Raw genomic sequence first — 23,230 nt, forward strand, 5'->3', positions numbered from 1 at the left:
TCCGCATCTTTTTAAGGGGCAGAGACCATTCTGAAATACTGACAGGGGGAGCCATGAAGGAAAACTCTCAGTGCATGTATTGGTGCAGGGTTGACAAGCAGGTGCCAGGTAAAGATTCATCTGTAGTCAAGAAGCTGTAATTCACAAAATTCACCAGTGAGCAGCATTAAGATGTTAAATCTTAAGATGTTAAATTCCCTGAATGCCTTCTCTATGCCAGTTTAATGGTTAACTAAGTAAAACGGGATGGGGCAGAAGTAAACCTGTCTCTTCAATATAAGGAACCTCCCTCTCCCTTGCCTTTCCCCTCCCGCGCTTCCCTAACTGTGCGCATGGGCGGGGAAAGACAGTCTCTCTTATTATCGCCGGGATAATTTCACATATGAAAATGGCGGCGAGTCAGGGAGGCGGAGGAGCCGTTACGCCTTTGCAAAGCCAGCACTACCCGAGTGGACCTCACTGGAGCCCGGGTGTGCCTCTGCATCAGCACCAGCTCCACACGGCTCGAAGCCTGGATCGCGCGCTGGAAGATGCCGCGTGCTCAGGGATGTTGAATCTCAGCGGGAGGAAGCTGAGAGATTACCCCGGCGCGAGCTATGACCTTACGGATACAACGCAGGCAGGTGAGTTCCGAAATCGCTGGATAGGGTCCCATGCAAACGTGATTTGTGATCACACGCGCAGTGACAACTAATCGGTTTCATTTCAATATTTTTGAAGTGTCCGTGTCCGTTGGCTAGCCTACTTGTATGGTCTGTCACTTGATCTATTGAATCACAGTCACACTGTAACTAGTACAGTATGTGATTTCTACTTATCAATTGGAACATGCCTAGAATTCTTTGCAGCCTCGTAATGTATTTTTAAATGCAGCAATTATGTTGCGCTGTGCAGGAACTAGCAATAGCTACAGCCGCTGTACATTGTAGGTATTGACTGCTATGATTGCCGGTTTGGCCACTGACTGTAGGCTATCTTAGTGTGAGCTGAGATGCCATACAGTGGGTCAGTACTAAAGCCTTTCTGTTAACCTCCATGCGTTTGATTGTAAAACCACATGTGTGTCTTCCCAGCAAATCGTATTTATTCATCACGTATGGAGAAACACGTCACTTCGGCCGATGGGAAATATGCTATTATGAGTGCAGTATTTTAGTTGCAACCATCAGGTCTACAGACTAAGACAAAAGGAGCTTATACCTTGAGTCCCCGGTTCACTTGTAAAGGATGTTTTTCGCTACTCAGTTTAATGCCAGGCTACAGCGAGGCAATGCTCATTATTTCCCTTATTCGAACATTTGAACTCACAGCTCACGGCGTATTTGACTCCATACAACCAACAGGCATGCAATTTTTGAACATATATTTTGGTGGTCCTAATACAGTACCTTTCTTATGTGTCTGGTGTAGGTCGCGTCTGCAACACAATGTAAACTTCCTCCTAATAGTGCAGGTGTAACTTCGTGTATGTAAGAGGTCTGCCAGACGACAATGTGGTATGATGCGACAATGTTCACGTTGTAAAGTGGTTCATGAATGCGGAATTATTTGTTATTGTAATTTAACGGCGCCGACATACCAAAACCTATCCAGGAGCCAAATGAAAAACAAAATTCTTTGCCTTGAGCAATCCATAAATTAGCCTGTAGTCTAGTCCGTTTTCTACTGCAACATAATGACTGTTGGTACCTGCCATGCTGGATTCGGTCCTTTATTCTAACCGTCATTGTTCTGCAAACAATTGTCATACAAAACTCGTCTTTCTCAGCATTGAGTTTGGCTGTTAAATGTGTGATGGTCAAATCCTTTTCTGGTTGCTTTCATATAGTGTTGAGGTGTAACGGACCGGAGTTGATCCGTGATCCGTACGGATCCCCCCTCAAGGTTCGGCACGTATGTGAACTGCGGTTTAATTGCAAAGTTCATACATAATAGTGTGAAATACAGTTTCACTGCCGCTGTTACTTTTTAAAGTAATAACTCCCCAAATCTCGATGCAGAGTTGCAAAGATGAAAAGTGAAAAGATACAAGTGCCATTTTAAAAACCAGCAACCTTACTTAGCAGAAGCGTTGCGAAGACGAAGGCTGCGTCCGAAATCGCTCACTCGTTCACTCACTCACTATTCACAGTCAACTAGATAGCTAAGTGACTAGCTAGTTGCAACTGACATTAACCTGCTAGCTAGATAATACCGCTACCTATCTAGCTATCACTAGTTAACTTAATGAAAGACCTAGCATCCAGCCTTCATCTGTTCAAATTACTTGAAACTAACGTTAGCTAGCTAGCTGGCAGTCCAACGATCAAGTGTAAAATGTATATACATTAGGGATGGTAAGATTCACCGATTCGCATCGGTGCACCAGCATAAAAGTTCACGATGCGATTGCCCCTATTAAAAAATTGTGCACCAGATAGCCTACAATTTGGGATGAACTCGGGGTGCATCGTTTCTAACATCTTTGCATCGGTAAAATCCGATTTATTTATATATAATTATTAGTAGAGGCCCTATGCCTTTATTAGGCTATTTAGAAATCTGACGAATAATTTTATATTTAGATTGATTCCTCCTCTCTAAACTGTTTCTCAAACGCGCTCTCTCATTTTCACTGCTATCAGTGGCCAATTCTCAAGTCTCTCGGTCAAGTCTCGCGCGAGTTGGAGGCGTGTCCAGGCGAGTCACAGATTGTCATGGAGGAGGAAGAGCTACACGTTCCACCAAATCAAATTAACTGAGTTGCAATACTAGAAAAACAAACATGTGAAGTAAAAATGGCACTTTTTTAAGTTAATTTGTGATTTGCTGTCTGCTTAAGAAGAACCAAAGAAATAAAATCAAACTATCTGTACCGTATTGAATTGCATAGCATCATATTCTTTTGTGTTTAATCAAATCGTGTCGAATCGCACTGCATCGCAATAGGGATGAATCATATCGTATGGCATTAGTAGTTGCTTCATATGTATCTTTAATGTAGGCTATCGGATCGTTGGCAATGCATCGAGATGTGTATCGCATCGGCCTCAGTGATGGAGATGCACGTCCCTAATATATATGCACTATATAGTGAATAGGGAGCGATTTCGGACGCAGCAGAACAAGCACTCATACTGCACTTTAGTTTAACAATTGAGTATTGAATATTTTATTTTAAGATTTTATTTAAACATTGTGCATCTTGAATGTTGTTTTCATTTAAGACCATGGGCAAAAGTTCCTTGCTTTAGGTATTCTTTAAGTAATAAATGGAAAACAAAGTTATCCATTATATTAGGATATTTGTCTCTCTTTTTTTGCTGATCCGAAAAATGATCCGATCCGAACCGTGAGTTTTGTGATCCGTTGCACCCCTAGTTGAGATGGAGTTTGCCTGCCTCCCTTTCAGCATAGTTTGATAAACTGTTTGTTACTGTGAAGACAAATAGCTTTGCTGGGCATACTAGTTGCACAAGCATAATGCTTGTAACCTCGGAATGTCTTCTCCGTATGAAGTGCTCGCTGTTTTACTTAATAAAGTCGCGCTGTCTCGTATGTCAAGGCCCCATTGATCGCGTGGGACGTGTGCCAAAACAAAACCATCAGCTGTAGCTGATATAGGGTCCCAGACGCTGCGGGGCGAGGCGGGCCTGCAGGGTTTAAAATTAAACGGTAATTTTCAAAGAAATGGAACATTTCCCCTTTCCAAACCCATTTGAAACTGCGAATGAGGAAGCGTCAACTCGAGTCTCACAGTGAAATGAGTCGAGAGAGAGAGAGGCAGGAGAGGCCGTCTATGCAGCATTCTTAACTACACAGTCGCGTTTTCTTTCGTATTCGAGGGAAGAAGACTGCAGTTAATGATACCTGAACATGCCCATGTATAGGCTCGTGGGTCACACTGCGAACTGCATTACTATTCAGTCGATATTTAAATCAATTACGTGACTTTTGGGAAGCGTCAAACTGAAGGGGCATCCAGTCCAATGCAAGTTCGGTTTGGATGCTTTCTCTAAATTGCAGTTTAATTTGTAAACGGTGCAGATGTCGTCTTTAGTGATTAGTCGGTAAATATACGTGACATTTATTAGTTGATCAGTGACATCATTCCTTGCCTATTATTGAAGCAAGGGAGTGGAATCAAATGTGTTTGTGTATGTTGTGGCTCAGATTTGTACAATAGTTAACTTGAAGCCAGTTCATAAGCCTCAGAGTCATGTTGCTGCAGCGTGACAGCAGTGCAGTTAAAGCATTAAGTGTCTGCCAGGCAGAAACAGTCCACATGACATGTCAGTACAGAACATGCACAGTTTGGTATTCAAAACAATTTATCATATTCACAGAACACCCGTTTAAACTGTTGGCATGCACTGTAGTCTTCCATCTCGGATGTCAATGTTTCGTATGTTTAGTAAGCTTGCCTTTGGAAAGTGCTTGTGGTCAAAGCTCCACTGATACAAAGTGACCATTGCAGACTGGGTGCCAGACGAGCTTGGCATTTTTTTGTAATTACATTATGTGTTGTGTGTGATGATGATATCCTACTGTTTATCTGGGTGTTTATTCTCATTATATTCTTCATAAGAGTTTCTGGTACGTGTCATGATGACAATGGTTGCCATCAGTGCCTGTTAATAACTGATCAGTGTTATTGTTGTCATCTCTATGGCCCTTACTGATTTTCATAGCTTAGCATTTTTCAGATTGCACTGAATATCATGTTAGTGATATTTCTCCTGTGCGTCTGTGTCATTGAAGCTGGGGGTAGTGATAGACTGCTGTGAGAGGAAGAGGGTGCAGTCATCAGCCTGCCACGCTGTGCCTAAAGCAGTTAAACACTGACCTCTCGGTAAACTCTGCAAGATGTTTAGTGTCTTTCAGTCTGATTGGTCATGGGGACACCCCCCCCCATTGCGAGTCCTGTGCACTAAACCCAACCAAGCTGAACAGTGCACCGGTGCCTCCTCTTGGGATGCTCGTGATGTGGTTGCACGTCCATCTAGCACATCTGATATTGTGTGTCTGGAGGCAGCTCCAGTGTCACGCCACATACCCACTGCAAAGAGAGGTTGTGTGAAAAGCAGGCCGGTGTATTAAAACAATCACTGCATGGTAGACTCCAGTTGGAGGCAACACTGTCCTCTCTGTGAAGGTCTGACCTGTGGAATTCCCCTGGTACTAGTGCTACTCACGATGGGGAGCTGCGCCAACCTGTCCATCATGCGGACGTCCTCTTGCATGGAAGGAGCACACTAACAGACTTGCCTTTGTCAGGCGTTGTGTTTACAGCAGGTGCCATCTGATGTCCCTCCCTCCCTGGCAGCATTCTGCAAACATGGCTTTGGTAATATCAAAAGGATTGTCCCACCAAGTGTCCTGCAGTGAAGGTTTTATTTTGAAGCAGGTACCTTTTAAGTTGCAGATAAACGCTGTGTTAGGCTAGGGGCTTGTGAGCAGAAGCTTTGAGCCCATTGCTATGGCCAGAGAGGGGCGTGTTCTGGAGGAGTGACTGGAGAAACTGCTGCTGGAGTCTTTAGTCTCAGTAATTCAATAGACACTGTCTCTGTATTCTCTTCAAAACACCACTGCTGCCTGACAGGCTGCAAATCAACATTAATCACATATCATGCCCACCACGGGATAGAATGAGTGCAGGTGATATTACACACCTACACTTTTACCTCTACTTTGCATAACCCTTTGTTAACCGTTGGTAACCATTGATGTTTTTGCAAGCAGATCAGCTGTGTTTATAGAAAAAAACACTCTTGTTGATTGGTCAAATTGAGTCTCATACTGATTTTTGTTTCTTTGCTGAGCTTCTGTGGCTGTGTTTTAGCTTTGTTCCCTGTGTGCATAACTCTGGGAGGAGCAGCCCCCCTTCTCTCCCTGGCCTTGGGGACAGTTTCAAAGGGACTTGTTCCACAGTTTGTGACAGGTGTGTGTTTGCATACACCTGAGCTCAGGCCTTTGAACACACACTGGTAGATTGCAGCATTCTAAAACCCGAAGGAAAGCTCATGGATGGAACCTGTTTGCTGCACACATTCTTCCTGTTCCTGTTCAGGACTCATTTACAGACCTGTGTCTATTCAACCTAGCTCTGTTTCTGTTAAAGTTGACTCAGGATGTTCAGTGTCTCTCTGTTTCTGTTCAATGTCCAGTCTAACTCTGGCTCTGTTTGATATAAGTCTCTCAGTTCAGTATAACTCTGACTCTTTTCAATATAGCTATCTCTGTTTAATGTAACTTAGGTTCTGTTCAATCTCAGCACCATTATTTTGTCTAAGTGTAGTTCTGTTTAGTCTAACATCTTGCTATTTTCAATATAATTAATTCTACTGAGTCTACCTCTGTCTCTGTTTGGAGTAACTATCTCTATTCAGTAAAACCCAGTGAGGGTTAGCATTTTGACAATCGGTCATTAACGAATGTAGTGCTCTTCCTGAGCATAATTCCTCTCTGTGTAAACCTGCATTTACTGTGCTGCACTGGCTCCTGGTTCCCATTGGACTGTTTGTGTGTAGTAAGCAGTTCCTTGACTTTCAGAAGGGTGAAAGAGCAGATAGGATCAGCAGCTACACCTGTGGTCAGGTATAGCTGTAAACAGGATAGCCTGGGGGTTGTGGGTATAAGGGCCTATCTCTGTTAATACACACAGAGGGGAGAGAGAGAGACAGAGAGAGAGAGCAGGAGGAAGAATGTGAGGGAGGGAAGAGGGGAGAGAGAGGGAGAAAGCAGGGGAAAGAATATGAGGGAAGGAGGAGGGGAGAAAGCAGGAGGAAGAATGTGAGGGAGGGAGGGAGAGAGAAGGAGAAAGCAGGTCGAAGAATGTGAGGGACGGAGGGAGGGAGAAAGCAGGGGAAGAATGTGAGGGAGGGAGCGAGAGAGGGAGAAAGCCGGAGGAAGAATGTGAGGAGGAGGGAGGCAGAGAGAAAGCAAGAGGAACTGTGTGAGAGAAAGAAGGGGAGGTTGGGGAAAAGGAAGTGAAAGTGTGTGATGCAGAGGGAAAGAGGGAGAGGAGGGGAAAGCAGGAGGTATAGTGGGAGAGAGAGAGAAAGCTGGAGGGACAGAGTGAGAGCAAAGGAGAAGTGCAGAAAGCAGTGGGGAGAGTCGGAGAGAGAGAAGGAGGGACGGACGCTGACAGAAAGCAGGATTGGAGAGTTCCAGGGTATGAGAGAGGGAGAATGAGGGAGGAAGAGGAGCAGAGAGCATGAGGAGGGGTCAGAGAGAGATAGCTGGCGAGAGAGAGATCGTATGAGAAGGGAGAGTGAGACAGGTGGATGGACAGGAACGTTGGAGCTGCAGAATTCCTAGAGGCAGGACTCTGGAATAGGGCAGTTATTTCAAATATTGAGAGGGAGGTCCACCGGCAGAACTGATGCAAGGTAGAAAGCTGTAAAATGAATAGGGGCACATGTCATCCCATGGGCTGGCCCTCTCAAGGGGTGCGCCCATCCACACTTCAGCCCACGCCCCTGCTGACAGCACGGACACATTCAATTTTAGCATTCCTGCTGCTGAAGTCACCAGGATTTTAAAATTGGCTTTTATTTTTAGCAGGACTCTGAAAGTACAGTCAGTGAGGAACATCCTGCTGTTTGAGGATGACTGACCCTGAATTGCATTAGAAAAAATCAACCAAGAAAGTGACTATTTTCATCTCTAAGGCACATATCTGTTTGGTACATATATTCGTTGCCTATAAAAATGGTGTCATACATTGCCCTAATTTAGTGCCCTCATGAATTTATACAATTGCTAAAAAAGCTTGTTTGAAAAAGTCTCAGAGTTACTTTAACAAGCTTTTTCAGTGTGTGTGTCTTTCAAATGTGATATTATATTGTTCATATATATATACAACTAGAAAAGTCAAAAGAGCAGGCAGAGCTGTCCTCCAAAGGCAAAAGACAAGGAACCCTGGCTTCCAAAAGCTGAGTTTCTGTTTGTTGTCACTGTTGTGGTGTATGTTTTTGTTTGCGCTGTATACACAATACAACAGTTGAACATTCTCAGAGGTCTGCTCCCAGGGCCCATTGTGTTTACAGATGCCTGACATGCACAACACAATCTTCGAAAGAAAAGGCCGGGCGCTTTTGCCAGTCAGGCTGTGAGCCTGCCAGCTGCGTGTTTCCTGCCAGCGGAGACAGAACTTAGCCTCCTTAAAGAGTTTTCACATACTCCCTGCATGATGCAATCTCAGCTTGTGCCTTGTCTTTTTTTTCCTGCAAGCAAATATCTGGCTTTTTGCTATTATTAAGCGGCAGGCAGCTGTTTGGACAGAGCCTTGTCGTGACCTTGCCATCCTCACCTCTTCCTAAAGCAGGAATGGGGAGGAATCGGAGTGTTGCCCGTAAAAGGAAGGGAATCTTCCACTGGCCTGCCTCCGTTGCACTGCACTCACAGCAGAGCAGAGTGCTGCTGGGATGGGGGGCATGTTTAACGACCCTTCTTAAACCCAGGGCAAACACTGAAGGAACCTAACAGGTTTTTTGTGTGCCATCAATGGATATTCTATATTGAATCATGCAATCGTGCAATGTGTGACATCTAGCAAGAATCTGCCGGTCAGAAAGAAAGCAACAAAGCCTAACAGGACGTGCCATCCCCCTGTTGTTGCCTCAGGCTTTAAGACATGTTCCTCCTTGCGTGTCTGTTTAATGATGGGCTCGAGAACAATCGCATGCCTTCAAAGGTTTAAATGCTGAAGAAGAAATGCACTAGTGGAAATGTACAGCAATTGGCCCGCTGATTACACATCGTTAAATGGGAGTCATGTGCTAATTAACGAGGCTAACAATTAAGTCGTAGGGTCACTGGCACATTTTCCATGCAAATGATGCTATGGGAATTAAGGGTGAATGATAAATTCGGTGTGTTGTCTCTTTACTTATCTGCTCTCACTGGTCTGAGTATCTTTGGAGTTCAGTGGAGAGCTTTGATCTTTTTGCTAAAATTTGAGGTATTAGGTAGATGTTCATTGTTTTGGTCTGTCTCTGTTTTTGTGCTGCCCTATTGGTCCACCTCATCAGCACCCTTATTTACAGCAGTTTATCGTTGTTCCTGTCTAGGGTGTCGTGCTTGTGCAGTGTGTTGAAGGTTTGCAGCTTGGAAAGCACTTGGGTTTGTATGCATAAGGCTTGGTTCTAGTGCCATGACCGCTACTTCACTACACCTGGGACCTGTTTCAGAAAGCAGGTTTAACAAACTCTGAGTTTAAACCTGATCTCTGGGTTGACTAGCTCTGAGCTGTCTGATATATGCTGTCTGTCTTTAAATATATGTATATATATAATGTATGTGCGTGTGTGTGCGTGTGCGTGCGCGCACGCGTGTTTAATATTAACAAAACCTACTTGGCAGCAACTGAAGATGAAATATAAAAATATAGTTCAAACAGGTAAGGTATAATTTCATTACAAGCAATTTTGATGTTGTTTAGCCTAATTAAACAGCAAATATGCACAGCGTCACCCATGTTATATACAAAACTCCCGTTGGCAAAAAAAAACGAAGTGCAACACAAAGAATTTGTTCTGAACTGAGAGCATGTCCATGATGTGTCATATGAACGATATGAGAACTGAGAATATTGTTCAGATAAATGATTGATTGTGCAGAAAATTGGAAACACTCAAACAGGTAATCATCAGGGAATAATAAAACATCCAAGCAGGGTCTGATCACCCTCTCCCAACGGAGATTTCTGCACAGTATTTGTGCTTCAATATCAACTGGCTCTTCAAGAAAAGGACATGTCATGTCTGACACCTCCTTCAGTCTGCAGGCTTCAGCTAAAGAGGAGGAGAAACTCAGGGTTAGTTGAAGAAAACCTGCCAGCGAGCAGGTTAGCTTCACAGAGTATGTTGCCATAGTAACTGACTCAGAGTTAAGCTGAACTGGCTTTGTGAAACCGAAAACCCAGAGTTTCCTTCAACTCTGAGTCAACTGACTCTGAGTTTTCACTAAACCCGCTTTCTGAAACAGGGCCCTGTACCTTTTTATTTATTTATTTTCCCCGGACTGACCATAGAACAGCAGATGCAGCCCTCCAATACGTTTGCCCGCAGCCTGGAATGTAGATTCCTGGTGTCAGCCAGTCACCACACCTGTGTTCAAGCAGAGATATCCCTAAAGGCCAAAATGTTTGCCATTGCAAATTACAGAAAGTTTGCTTTTTCTGAGGGCACGGTCACTCCAGTCTTGCTAATCTGTCTCTGATCTGTGGAAATGCATGTGTAAATGTCTCATTGTCCTAAGGTATGTTAACCAGAGATTAAGAGACCAAGACCGTTCATCCGTGCCCTGTCCTGTCTGTGGAACGCCGCTGTGGAATCTCTCCAGTTGACATGTATAAATGGTCGCGTGCATGTGCCAGTAGATGCGGAAGGGGGTTGTTGGCTGTGTGTCTGGTTGTCTGGGGCAGAGCCAGATTTGATGTGTTTAGACCTGGCTGTGAAATGGATTATCAGAAACACGGCTTTCGGAGCAGCTTACATGGGAAGGCATCAAGCCTCCAGAGGAATTAAGCTCCGCCATCAGACCTACCCCCATCCTTTTAACACGGAGTGGGATCAAGCCAGGAGCTAGGAAGATGTGCAGAACAAATTGAAAAGGAAGATGCAGGGGTGAAGACACTGTCTCGGCGCCTGCAGATGGATTTAGAGTCTGAAATCGTGCAGATTATGTAAATGTGTCTGTGGGTGCAGGTAGGTAGGTATGGTTTTTTGGGGGGGGGGCGAGGTAGGGGGTGTCATATTTCAAGTGCTGCCTTATAAGCAGTATTTCTATAGGAAATGTGTTTTCCTCTCATTTGTCATGGGCAGCTGGTCTTTATCAGGGTGCTAAGCAGGAGTCTGGAAGTACAGAGCCGGAATTTTAAATGGAAAGCCAGCTCCCCCAGGACTGTGGCTTTTTGGGCTTCGGTTGGCAGGCACCTAGCATGCGAGGGGGGATCAAGGTTAATCACCACATTATTCAGTGTTATTTGGCTCAGCGCTGAAAACCACTGTTTGATGTCAAGGTGCAAGACGTGTAGATCTGGAGCACTTGGTGTTTGTACTCCTTAAACTGTCAGCCCATCATCAGAGTTCTACACTGACTAAAGTCTCCACTGCATTTGTTAGCCTCTGAATCCCTGCAGCCTCCTGCATTAACTCTTGTTTCCTCTCCTGCCTTCACTGCTTGGCGATGGGACACTAGTCTGTGCAGCATGGCATAGCACAGCCCCTTTGTTGATGTTCAGCCGCGCTGCGTTTGAGCCGCTTTGGATTCTGCTTGAGGCCGAGTGAATTTCTGGCATGGTTCACATGCGCTGGATCTGATCATTTTCCGCACTTAAAACCGTTAGTTTGATTTGAAGCAGTGGCGGTGTGGCATGCACGTGCCATGCCGATGTGGCGCCCCCTTCAGGGCATAGCCAGCAGCACAGGCCTGCAGAGTCAGAGTGGGGATCAGATCAGCACCATTTTAGCTGCGTCCCAACTATGAGGAGCATTTCAGAGTGAGATGTGTGAAAGGTATCCTTCTGTCGAATCACTTTAAGGAAGATAACCTGTCCCTAAATGTAAGCCTATGATCACTGCCAACTGCACTTTTTTTTTCTCAAAATATTTGACGTTCTAGATGATTGTGCTGTGGCCATCAGCTTTGAGTGCAGTATTACATATTACAAGTGAGCTCAAAGTTATTGGATGCAAATCACTAGATGCTTATAAGTGAAGTATTTAAACAGTGATAGCATAGGAGTGATTCTGTCCCAGTGTTTTTGGTCACTATATACAGCTGATCCTTATATCAGGATTTCTTATAGGTTGAGTGTGTTGTGGTAAGCATAGCTGGCCTCCATGCCTCCTGCCCTATGCTGGAGAGCCCCTGACGTGGAGGGAATAGTGCATGATGTGAGACTTTGCTGAATCCAGCTGGTGAAGGTCATCAAGCACTCCGCTATAAGTGAGAATACCAAAGAGCTGGAGGTTCCCATCTGCAATGCAGAAAGAGTGACACTTTTATTGGTTGTAGGACACAAAAGCACTGGAACAGAGAGGAAGCAGTCAGTCCCTCTCAGCGCCTTGGGCAACTACTACATGCTGTGCGAATGCAGCCCAGTATTGCTGTTCACAGTGATACTGACCCCAGAACAGCTTTAGAACAGAACTTTTCTATTACCACCTACAGCCACCTATGTGACACGTGTTCGTAAATAAACAAGCAAGGTCCATTTACGTTAGCCATTAGCAGATGCTTTTATCCATCAGGAGGGGACCCCAGTAAAACACTGGTGAATGAAGCTGGTTGCAGATAGATCCTGCATGTAAATTCAGGATGTGGAATACTTACATGAAGTGTTGATAATGTGAAGAGGACCACGCTCCCTCCCCTGGAATGAGCACTGGCATGGACTCCCTGCCTGTGGTGTGTTACATGACATTACAGGTGCTTAGCAGACACTTATCTAGGCAGAATTACATAGGTTACAGTTATTTTACATGTTAACCATTTATACAGCTGGAACTTTAAGCATTTATACTGAGGAAAGTTAAGCATCTTGCCAACGGATAGAATGCCTATGTCCCAACTGGGAACTGAACCGGCAACCTTGAGGTTACAAGCCCTGCTTCTTAGCCTTACACCACACTACAGCACCTGTACTGCCACCCAAATCCGTATACATGACTCAGCAGAGGTGTGGTCCTGCATGAGTTTGCAGTGGAAACACACCTGGCTCTCCTTGGGTATAAACTAGCTTTAAGCCACTCTGAAAGTGCACTGACCACAGGGCAGGCATCATCCTCAACCTCAGAGTTCACTGGCTCTGGACTGCAGACGCTGGAAACAATAGTGCTGGCCAGATGTTTGGGAAACCCCTAAAGATGACTGGGTAGAGATAGGCAGGGCCAGACAGTGGGATGCACTCATCAAGTGATCCCATTGGTTGAAAATCCTACCCTGAATAGTGGGTGGAGGTGGGGTTTGGGGGAGTTCTTTCTTTATGAAGCACCGGGGGGGACATTAAGAGGCAGAAAGTGTGTCCACTACCTCACTGAAAGCAGATAGCTTTTTCAAGGGCGCGGGACACAAAAGTAGTGCCTGTCCCCCACTGTCTGGCCGTTTCACCTCGCGGGATTGGCAGCGGCTGTGCTGGGCCCGGCTTTTTGTCCAGCACTGGGGGGTGGGGGGACGATGCCCCTGCACCTGCCCCGCAATTTCAAGGTTGGGCGGAAATGCAAGCACACTACTACAAAGAACAACGTGCACTATCCCCAGGACAGAACGGTGTGGTGACCAGACAGAGCAGCAGAGCAATAAATAGAGCCAATAGCACATTATTTCCTTCCCTCACTGCCTCACTACCTCCTGTGTCTTTGTCTAGCAGACAGAGAGAGACTGCGTCTGGGTGAGCACACACAGTGGATAATCTGTCAGCCGGGGCACCAGTGGATTGTACTGTTATTGATAGCCAGCTACTGAGTTCACAGTTGAGTACACAAATTGATAATGCAAAGGAAATTCTCGTCTACTGCTGACATTGTATGTTTAGGTATATGGTACTGGACTGACACTATGCTGTAATTAACTTCTTACCAGTATTGTGAATGCTATACAGATGTGTATTTATCATTATGTTATGCATGCACTATACTGGCAGTTGTTTTAACATTTTAAATTGGTGGTGTTATTGTTTTGGTTTTCAGCACTGTAGCATAGAGGTTCATTGGTTTTGAGAAGTATAGAAGAGATGCAAACAAAACAGCTACGTTCCTAAGCTAACAACTTTAAGTGCAATAAGAAGAGTTGTTTGTACCCCTTGTTTGTGGCAGAGTATATATTGAGTTATTCAGTGTTCCATATGGTTGAACCATTGAATAACCAGATCCCGCTTTTACCTCCTGTGACAGAGCTGGCCAGTGCTCTACACATAAATTAACAGAAGGAGTAAAAACTTACCAAAAACAGTAATTTATTTAAAACCCAAAGAAACCAAGTAACAGCAGGGACAAAGTGAGCCTCCCCCTGCTCCCCAGCCACACCTGTATTTAGTCAGGCCTCAATCAGTCAGGTGTGGCTCGTTATCCAATCAGCTGGTTCCCTTAAAAATTGCCAACAGGTGCACATAATTAACCAATTATTGATACACAATTGACAATGAGTGGCTCAATTAACAATTCACAATTCTCATTTAGTCCTTTAGGCTCTCCTTCACACCTCCCAAGGGCTGTATGAATCTTCACTGTGAAACCTGAGAAACATTCACTCACACCTTGAGGCAGGAACATTAACTATGTAATTATCGAAGAATCATTTTATGTTATGTATATATCTTAGGCCCTTGTTCACGAATAGCATAGAAACAGTGGTTGCTCAAGTTGTGTTTTTTTTTTTTTTAGGGGGGGGGGGGGGTCTGTGTGATGAGTTCTGTTCTACAGCTTGAACAAAACTGTCATCCCCTTCTCTCAAGAAGCTGAAATATGACCCTAGCCCCCAGTATTGTGTGAGTAAATGTGTGTCTGTGAGCATGTATGTGTGTGAGTGCATGCTTGTGTGTGTGTGTCTGTCTGTGTCTGTGTGCATGTATACGTGTGAGTACATGCTTGTGTGTCTGTGTCTGTGTCCTGTCTGTGTCTGTATGTATGTGTGTGAGTGCATGCTTCCGTGCGTGGCTGTGTATGTGTGTGTACATGCGTGTATGAAGTCATGTATGTGAGAGGCATAGGGATGTGGAGGATGGCTGTAGGGTGTAATCACTCACACCAGCAGTGACAGGGACAGACTTTCACACCTGCAGTCAGAGGAGCAGGAGCCTGTGACTGCAACTCCAGACCTGCCAGACAGGGTGATAGTCACGTGACATCCTGACACCTCACATCGCTCACCACAGCTCTGGGTCTCTATATCCTTCCTGAGTGCTCTGATGGACCATTCCACAGAAGTAGGTCAGTTATCCCCTCAATGAAACCTACTCACACGCTAGGCTATACGCTTATGCTAGGCCACATACTTATACTAGGCAGAGGTGGACACCCCGGCTTCAGAAAGTAAAAGTCCTGCCACAAATTTGTTCCACCCATGCACTACACCAGCTGAATTTAATTAGCACAACTCTTCAGCCAGGTAGAGGAGCTAATTAGTGAAATCACCTTGTTTAGTGAATGGCTAGAACAAATACGTGGCAGGACTTTTACTTTCTGAAGCCGGGGTGTCCACCTCTGATACTAGGCTACTTGCATATGCTGAATTAACTGAATATCATTGATTATCAGTTTACTTGTGGATAATGTGATTTTAGACATGTATGCAGATTAGTTGCAAATTATTTGCCTGTGTGTGCCCTCACCCCTCAGATTTGATGACAGATTGTGCTTCAGATTGTGTTGTCAGATTGCTTACAGCAGTTAAGGGTCACACATACTGGAAACCACTGGTTTCAGTGTGAAACTCTTGAACGTGCAGTGAATGTCCATGTCTGTAATTATTGCCATTCTGGAGTAATTGCTACCAGCAGACTGAAATCCATATGGATCAATTAGAACAGTTACAGGAGGAAAGACGCAGGCGGGGGGAGATGTGTGTTGGGGGGTGTTAATGAGCAAACAGGGCCTCATCTGCTGTTTGTGACCTATGCATCTCAACAGGGTAACCCTTCCGCTAAAGCTTGTGCATGTGTGCGTGTGTCGGTGTGTGTGTGTATTCTGTGTTGGTGACAGGTTTAAGATGAGATTAATGAGCAGACAGGGCCTCATATGCTGTTGAGGACCCACACGGCTCAACAGGATAACCCCCACTGTGTGTGTGTGTGTGCTTGTGTGTGTATTTGTACGTGCATGCATGTAAGTTTAGTGTGTGCATGTGTGTGTGCATATATATGTGAGTACCTGCATGCGTTAAGGTTCTTCAGCATAACTGGTCTTCTAATGTGCTTATACGATAGGACTCTGGGAAAGGGAAGTTCCTGTCTGTCTCATGAAATGATTGGACGTTAGAGGCATCATTCACAGCAAAGGATGTGGTTCATAACAGATTCTTATGACTCAGGATTTCACATTATTTTGGCAAGATGTCAAAACTGTGTTTAGAAGTGAAGTGGATTGCTGTTGTATATTTTTAAAGATGTGTGTCATCTTGTTAAATTAAATTCACGCGGGGGGTGTGTTAGCCATTCTCAGCAGTGGCGTCTTTTTGTCCAGTCCTGTGGCGAGGCTGTTTTTAGGACTCGCCCATCCTCAGACAGGCTGAACAGATCCTCCATTGAAGCACTCGGCTCTGACCAGATGAGAGTGGGCGGATGTTTTCTGTGGTATGCAGGCTGAGCGTCTGCGGATGCAGATTTGATTTGGGCCTTGGAGCCGCTGCCGCGGTCCGCTGTTCCAGCCCCATCACAGAGCACTAGGATGTGGTGAATCAGGCTCATCTGTGGACCTCCCAAGTGGCTCAGTCAGCAAAGTTCTCACTTTAAATGCAGGCTGAGCCTTATGGCCAGGGTTCCAAACTTGGAGACAGTGGCTGAGAGCCCACAGGGACAGAACAGATTGACTTTGCTCAACCACGGTTCCCCCATCACACCTTTCTCTACCACCCCGTGATTTGTAAGCTGCTTGGATGACATCAGTTTAGCAGCTCCTACTCTGCCATTCGTGCCCACTTCACTGTAGAGTACTGTGGTACTTGGAGTGTGAAAAACAGCCATTGGCCTTGTGCAAGTGCACTGGAGGATTGCACTCATCTTACTTCAACCCAACAAGGGACCTTTCACAGTGCATGGATGAATGTAATGGAGCTTAGTCCATACTGGTGTGCCAACACACTGTTGAAAAAGACCAAGACGAGTATGTGGGATTGGGAGAGTAAATGCAGTAGTGTATGAAGCTGCATAATAGGGCTGCAACTAAGGACTATTTTGATAGTCGAATAATCTATCGATTATTGAAACGAATAATCAACTATTCGGATTATGAATCGCACAATTACTCAATGGCTCTTATTTATCTATCGGCTTTAGCTTGAGGTTGTTTTAGGCATATGCTAACTAACAATAAAGACAATAAAGATGAGAACTTCATTCAAAACTACATCTTTTAATGAATGAATACTAGGACTAATTCAGTGAGGGCAGTTGCTTGCTGGGGAGTACAGGTCTGCTCCCTTTGAAGAAAGCCATCCATGGTAGCATTACGCGATCCAAAAAACCAATAACTCGTTCAAATTAATTCGAATGCAACTCACATTGGGCACGCACGCATAGACACGAGTTGTAGAAATCTTTCGCGATTTAGAAAGTATTCTCCAGTGTTCTCTAAACTTGTGCACTTAGCAGCAACACTATCTCCAGCCATAAACGTCACTACGACAACGATGCAACGTTTAAGCAGAGAATTTCTAAATAGCAGACGGGCTCTGTTTTAACATTGTAAAGTTAGGGCACATTTGGAATGTGAACAGGATCGTTGTGAATAATAGGTTATTATTTGCTACATTGTATGTTCAACGTCATTAATAATTTATTGATCAAGAGAAAATGTATTTCAAAATAGAAAACGTTACAGCTCATAACATGAAGTAACATGGCTTTTAACATTAACATCAGCTATGCTAGCTAGCTAACTAATTTAATGAGATGAGTCTTCATCATCATGAGAGCCCACGTGCCACCTCTTCAAATGCTTGAGCATAACTGATGTGCAGTTTAGTCACATATAAGAATAAGAATAAGAATAAGAAATACTTTATTAATCCTGAAGGAAATTGGGGATTGTGAAATTTGACTGTCACAACTGCACCGTCCGGCACACATCAAAAACAACAAAAGAATAAATATCAATGGATCCCCAGTAATAGTTATAGTGAAGAGTTGTGCTGTCAGGTGTAATCTTAATAAGAAACCAAATCCCAATGTGAAGTTTTGTTTTACTTAAGGCTAGAGACAGTCAATAAGTTAATTTACCTCAAAGCTAGCCAAGACGGTCGGTGACTGTTAAACTGCTGGCTGACGCATGCATTCGGTCAGCTGGCTTTAACGTTGTGTTAAAATAAATCTTTAAAGTTACTCATGTGGTCATGTTGGTGGGAATATATTATGTAGTATGTGACTGCTACAATGCAAAAAAATTATACTGACATTTATTTAAATTATACCACAAGTTATTTAATAACATTGAGAAAGTCTATGGGAACCTGTATGACGACACAGAAGTATTGCTCTATTTTGTGAGACTTCAACAAGCATCCGGTTGTTGTTTTAGTTTACCATAGTGTGTGTTCATGTGTCAATGCGTTATTTTATCGTTCTCTAAATGAATAGCACGCAATAAATTTTGAACCACATTTTTTTAATAATCCATATGATTTTATGTATACGTCCGTAAGCAATTTAAATGGGGGAAAATCCGTATAATTTATGGACATTCCGTATAGGTTGACACGTATGTATTGGTCACTCCAGTAAAGCGACGTAGCTTAAGCTACATGTCTGAGCATTCCGAATCAGCACGAAAAACATGCAATGATGTCACCAACTAATTGACAATTAAATTCGTAGGGCAACTAATTTGGTCATCGATTTTAGTCGACTACGTCGATTATTCGTTGCACCCCTACTGCATAATGTGTGCACAGCACTTTGGATAAATGCATACCCTATTTTGTTGCACAGCATAGAGCCAATCCATTTCATTACCACTGACTTTACTTGCTCTTGTTATATACATACGGAATGTGGTACGCAGTATGCATAATATCACACTTGCATGCAGTTTCATGTGTGCAGCAGTGTGGCATAACGGTAGGGATGCCACTTGCTAATAAAAAGGTTGCTGGTTCAATTCCCTGCTAGGCTTGGGCAAGGTACATAACCCACAGTAACTATCCAGTTGTATAAATGGATAAAATGGATAAAATTGGACAAACACTGGATAAGAGCATCTGCTAAATTATGCTAATGTAATGTTTGCACTTTTGGAGAAAGTCAGGACAAATTCCATAATATGGTAGGGTTCACTGTATATGGATTATGTATACAGCCACCTCTTACCTGCTTGAAAAGACCCACTGTAGCCCCATTGATGTCACAGGATCATTAGCATGCACCTTGCTGAAAGCCAGTTCCTTTTTCTGTCTGAAATATGAATTACTCATTGTTTTCCAGCTGAAGGTCTGAGATGGCTTACATACAGAGAGTGAGTGATAATGTGATAGATTATTCTATCTCCATACAGTTCTCTGATGTCTTAAATTAAGTTAATGCAGTACATGGCTGAAACAGCAACTGACTTACTTCACTTAGCAGAGAGTACATATTTATTCTTAATCTGTATTTCTATATTTAACTTACTGTTATGAAGTAAAATGCCAACATCCCTTAGGAATAAATTAAATAAAAATAGAAATACTTATGTGCATATATACTTATTATTAAGAATCAAAACAGCAAAATTCACGTCAAAATTCTGTGGACTAAAATATTTATGGGCCATTAATAAACACTGACTGGCTTCAGCATGTGGTCAAGAATCACATTCAGCATTGCCCAAGTTCAAGTCTGACTGCTAGAGGAAAAACATAGCTTTTCACGTAAAAGCTTATTCCTGGAAATATTCCTTCAGCATAAATTTATACACCTTGCTAACCATCACTGTGATTAATTGCAGTGGTGTAAAATCGGCGTACAGGACATAGGGTGATGTTAGGGGGTGTTTTTGATGGGAAGAGTGTGTCAAACGTGGCCACAGCTGGCACGAGGAGCCTTGGGCTGGTGTGGATATTGCTGCGAGGTTCATTGACCCGGAGAGCGATTTGGGTCATCGTCTGTGGTCCCCAAACTCAGGTCTAATGGAGGTCCCGTTTCAGTCCATTTGCAACTCTGTCCCGGGGGGCATGTCACTGTCAGGGCAGACAACTGACACCCCCCCCACACACACACACACACACACACACACACACATACATTCACTGCAAAACATAATGGGACCCCAGGGGCACTGACCCAGACCCTTCTGGTGCATAGCTGACAGTTCACAAACCCCCAGATCTCTTCATCTGTTGTTCTGCCATTTAAAGCCTCACAAAATGGAAGTATGCTAAATATGTAGATAAATAAATATGCTAGTATGCTTTACTACTGTATACCAAACAAACAACTATGCTGTATTCGGTTATATTACAATGCGTTTATTTAGCAGGTCCTCTTATCCAGAGCAACGTCCAAGAAAGAACACTATTTATACTATAGTTTATATTGTGTATATTATGGTGTTTATTATGATATAATCTATGTATTACAGTACTAACCTTTATGACTTTAATATAATCTGCTGGACAATTGCATACTTATATGGGGTGGGCGATATGGCAAATATATCATATCACAATATTTTTCAAGCAGGATCACGATCCACGATCTTATCACGATTCTTTTTCATGTTGGTTTTTAAGACTATTTTGCAAGTTACTGAACAGTACAACCAAACTAATTTCCCTACCATAAATCAGGTGAAATGAGTGTAGGATTATTTCCATTGATTATCTCTCATGGTAAATGCATTGCTGTGCTAATGTATAGTTGATTCCCGCTGTACTACACTGATTTGGCAGATAATAAAAATGCTGTGGTAGGAGTGCGAGTTTTAGTCTTTGTGGTCGAAGGTCCTGTGCTGAACTGGGCTGATAAATTTACCCGGCGTTCGGCCCAGTCACTTCATCACTTGCAATGTTGTGAGTTTAAGCAAAAGGTTTCCTGTCCTTCAAAGTGCGGAGCTCTCTCTTCCTCTCCAACACTGCTGCCAATGTAATGTAATCTAATGTAATGACACATACCGACATCAATGTCACCACACAGGACAACCAGGGTTCAAAATTTTTATCAGTAAGTGTTGATTTCACAAATCCCAATTGTAAGAAAAATAAAGTCTATCTTTTAAAATATAAGTTTGCTTGAGGAGAGGGTGTGGTGTTCTGTTGTACACTGTTGAGCATGGTACTTTTCTGAATTTTCTCCTAAGGTATTAATGGGTGGGAAATGAGTAGGATTATAAGATCCTTTGCAAGGCACTGAAACTGAAGCTTTAAACAGCTCCAGGTGGTTGCAGGACCGGCTGGGTTTTGGAGCTGAGATGTCCAGTGTATCCTGTTCGAAGGTGGTCGGATGCAGATCAAGCACAGGCCTTGCAGTCCTTTGGGAGTGGAGTCCACGGCTGAGCTCCCAGTGCTGGTGCTGAGAGAGTCAGATTTCCTCACTGATCTCTACACTGCATTATGAGGTTGAGCTGACTGCTGCCTCTGTGAACACAAGAGGTTTTTCATATGCTGTGTTTAGTTTGTGTGTGCGTGTGTGTATGTGTGCGCATGTGTGCGTGTGTGTGTCCATCTGTCCTTCTGTCTGCACAGATTCAGAGATTCAGTTAAAACAGATATGCATGTGCTGTGTTCTCACATCAGCAGCTGTGTTCTCTTGCTGTGGTGTTACTGAGACATTGGACTGAAAGAGGTGTGATGTCATGGTTAGAGAGCTAGGCTTGTGGGTTTGTGTCCCTGGTGGAGCTCTCCTAAGTACCTCTGAAAAATGCTCTTAACTGGAATTGCCTCAGTGAGTGGATTGTAGCAGGCTGTGCATGTCTCCCTGGATAAGGGAGTAACCACATAAATGATGGAGCTTTATGTGTACCTGTTCATCCATATAGAAGTAAAGCTTTCAGGCTTTTTAAAATGCTAAAGATATCCAGGCTACAAACTGCATGCTTGTAATTGCCAAATACGTAGTGACCAAATGTACAGCATACGTTTGAGCATAGGTAGCTCAACATTGGTGACATAACTCACTCTTAATTAATTAATTTGTTCATTTGTTCTTTTATCTGTTTTACTAGCAGACGCTCAGGGGGATTTACAAGGACATCAAAGCAAGATATATTAAATGCATATTACAGGAACAGCGATTACCTAGGTTCTGAATGGTTGAATGGAGTACTGTAAGAAGCAGGCTGGAAACAGAATTTGCTGTTTCTGGGAGCCAAAGTGAAGTCTCCTCAATGTGCATGTATCCTACGTGGAAGAGGCACAAGCCAGGCCCTGGTCTCCTACAAGTTATGTACTGTGAGCCGAAGGGACATGCAAAATTTCTGCATCACATGACATGACTCTCTCAGCAGACAGCTTTATGCTGGGAATCACATAGCTGAAATTCAACATCTGGCTGTGGACATTAATATGTACTGAGGAAATTAAGAGAATTACAGTGTACCATCTGGGATTTGAATCGGCCTCCATCTGGTTCACGGATGTGCGGTCCCTCAAACTGAGATCCAGGTCAGGATCATCTCATGAAATGACATAATATTGCATTTTCTATGCAAACATTCAAGACCAGAGTGACTCCATTTGTACAGCTGGATATTTATCGAGGCAGTTCAGGTTAAGTATTTTTCACAAGGGCACCACAGCAGTCCTTTACCTGGGGGAGTCCCACTCCTTCCCGCTACGCTACATTGCTGGTCAGAAATGGAGAGAGCATTGCATGCTGGGATGTGGACAGGAGAGGGCTGTGTACTGTCACTAGCCCCTTTCAGACATGCACTGAAAACCTGAACTTATCTAGCCATTACCCGGAGGAGTCATCATGTCCTGCCTCTTGCATGCTCTACCCAGGCGCCACCCCTCGCCTAAATCAAACCGGAGTATTCCCAGTAGGTGAGAACGCGTCTGACACGGACAAGCTCCTGTTGTGTGCTACATGTGTGAAAGGGCAACTCCGGACAATGTGAAGTTCATATGTGAAAACGGCTACTGTCTGCCAAACTGTTACCTCTGTCTCCCTCTCCTTTTGGATGCTTGGATCACAGCACTCGCTGGTGTGTTTGCTGTGTAATCAGCTTATTCAAAGAGGCCTTCTCATTTCCCTCCAAAGCAGAGCCTCTGCACTGCCCTGTGAACAGGGGCTCACACACAGTCGACAGACGTATTAAATGGGTTACACCGAGTGGGTGTATCTCCAGCGAACCGACAACCCTTTGTTGTGTGCTTTAACCAGATTGGCTAGCCGGATTTGGAGAATAAGCTCCAGGCTCTTCACATTTGATTTGCTGAGCCTAGAGTTAGAGCATTTGAATAAGAATCAGTCCTACATCTGGGTGTAATGCTACTTAAAGGCTGAGATACTCTATAACAGCAGTGGGACTGCTGTGTTGGTTGTGCAGTGGGGGTGTTAGAAGGAAAGGAATAGAGCAGGAGATCAGCAGCATGGTCCAGGAAACACCAGTGATCA

At 43.9% G+C, this 23,230-nt stretch overlaps 1 protein-coding gene across 1 annotated transcript in view; it reads left to right on the top strand.

The window, feature by feature from the left end:
• The first annotated feature begins 382 nt into the window (after positions 1-382).
• Positions 383-23,230, top strand: part of LOC118791366 (leucine-rich repeat and calponin homology domain-containing protein 2-like) — a 47,776-nt gene continuing 24,928 nt past the window's right edge. The window contains exon 1 of the mRNA XM_036548710.1: positions 383-623. Within this exon, the coding sequence (XP_036404603.1) occupies positions 383-623 (241 nt within the window). The remainder of the gene's footprint in view (positions 624-23,230) is intronic.

Source organism: Megalops cyprinoides, chromosome 16, assembly GCF_013368585.1.
Source record: "Megalops cyprinoides isolate fMegCyp1 chromosome 16, fMegCyp1.pri, whole genome shotgun sequence".
Taxonomy (NCBI): Eukaryota; Metazoa; Chordata; class Actinopteri; order Elopiformes; family Megalopidae; genus Megalops; species Megalops cyprinoides.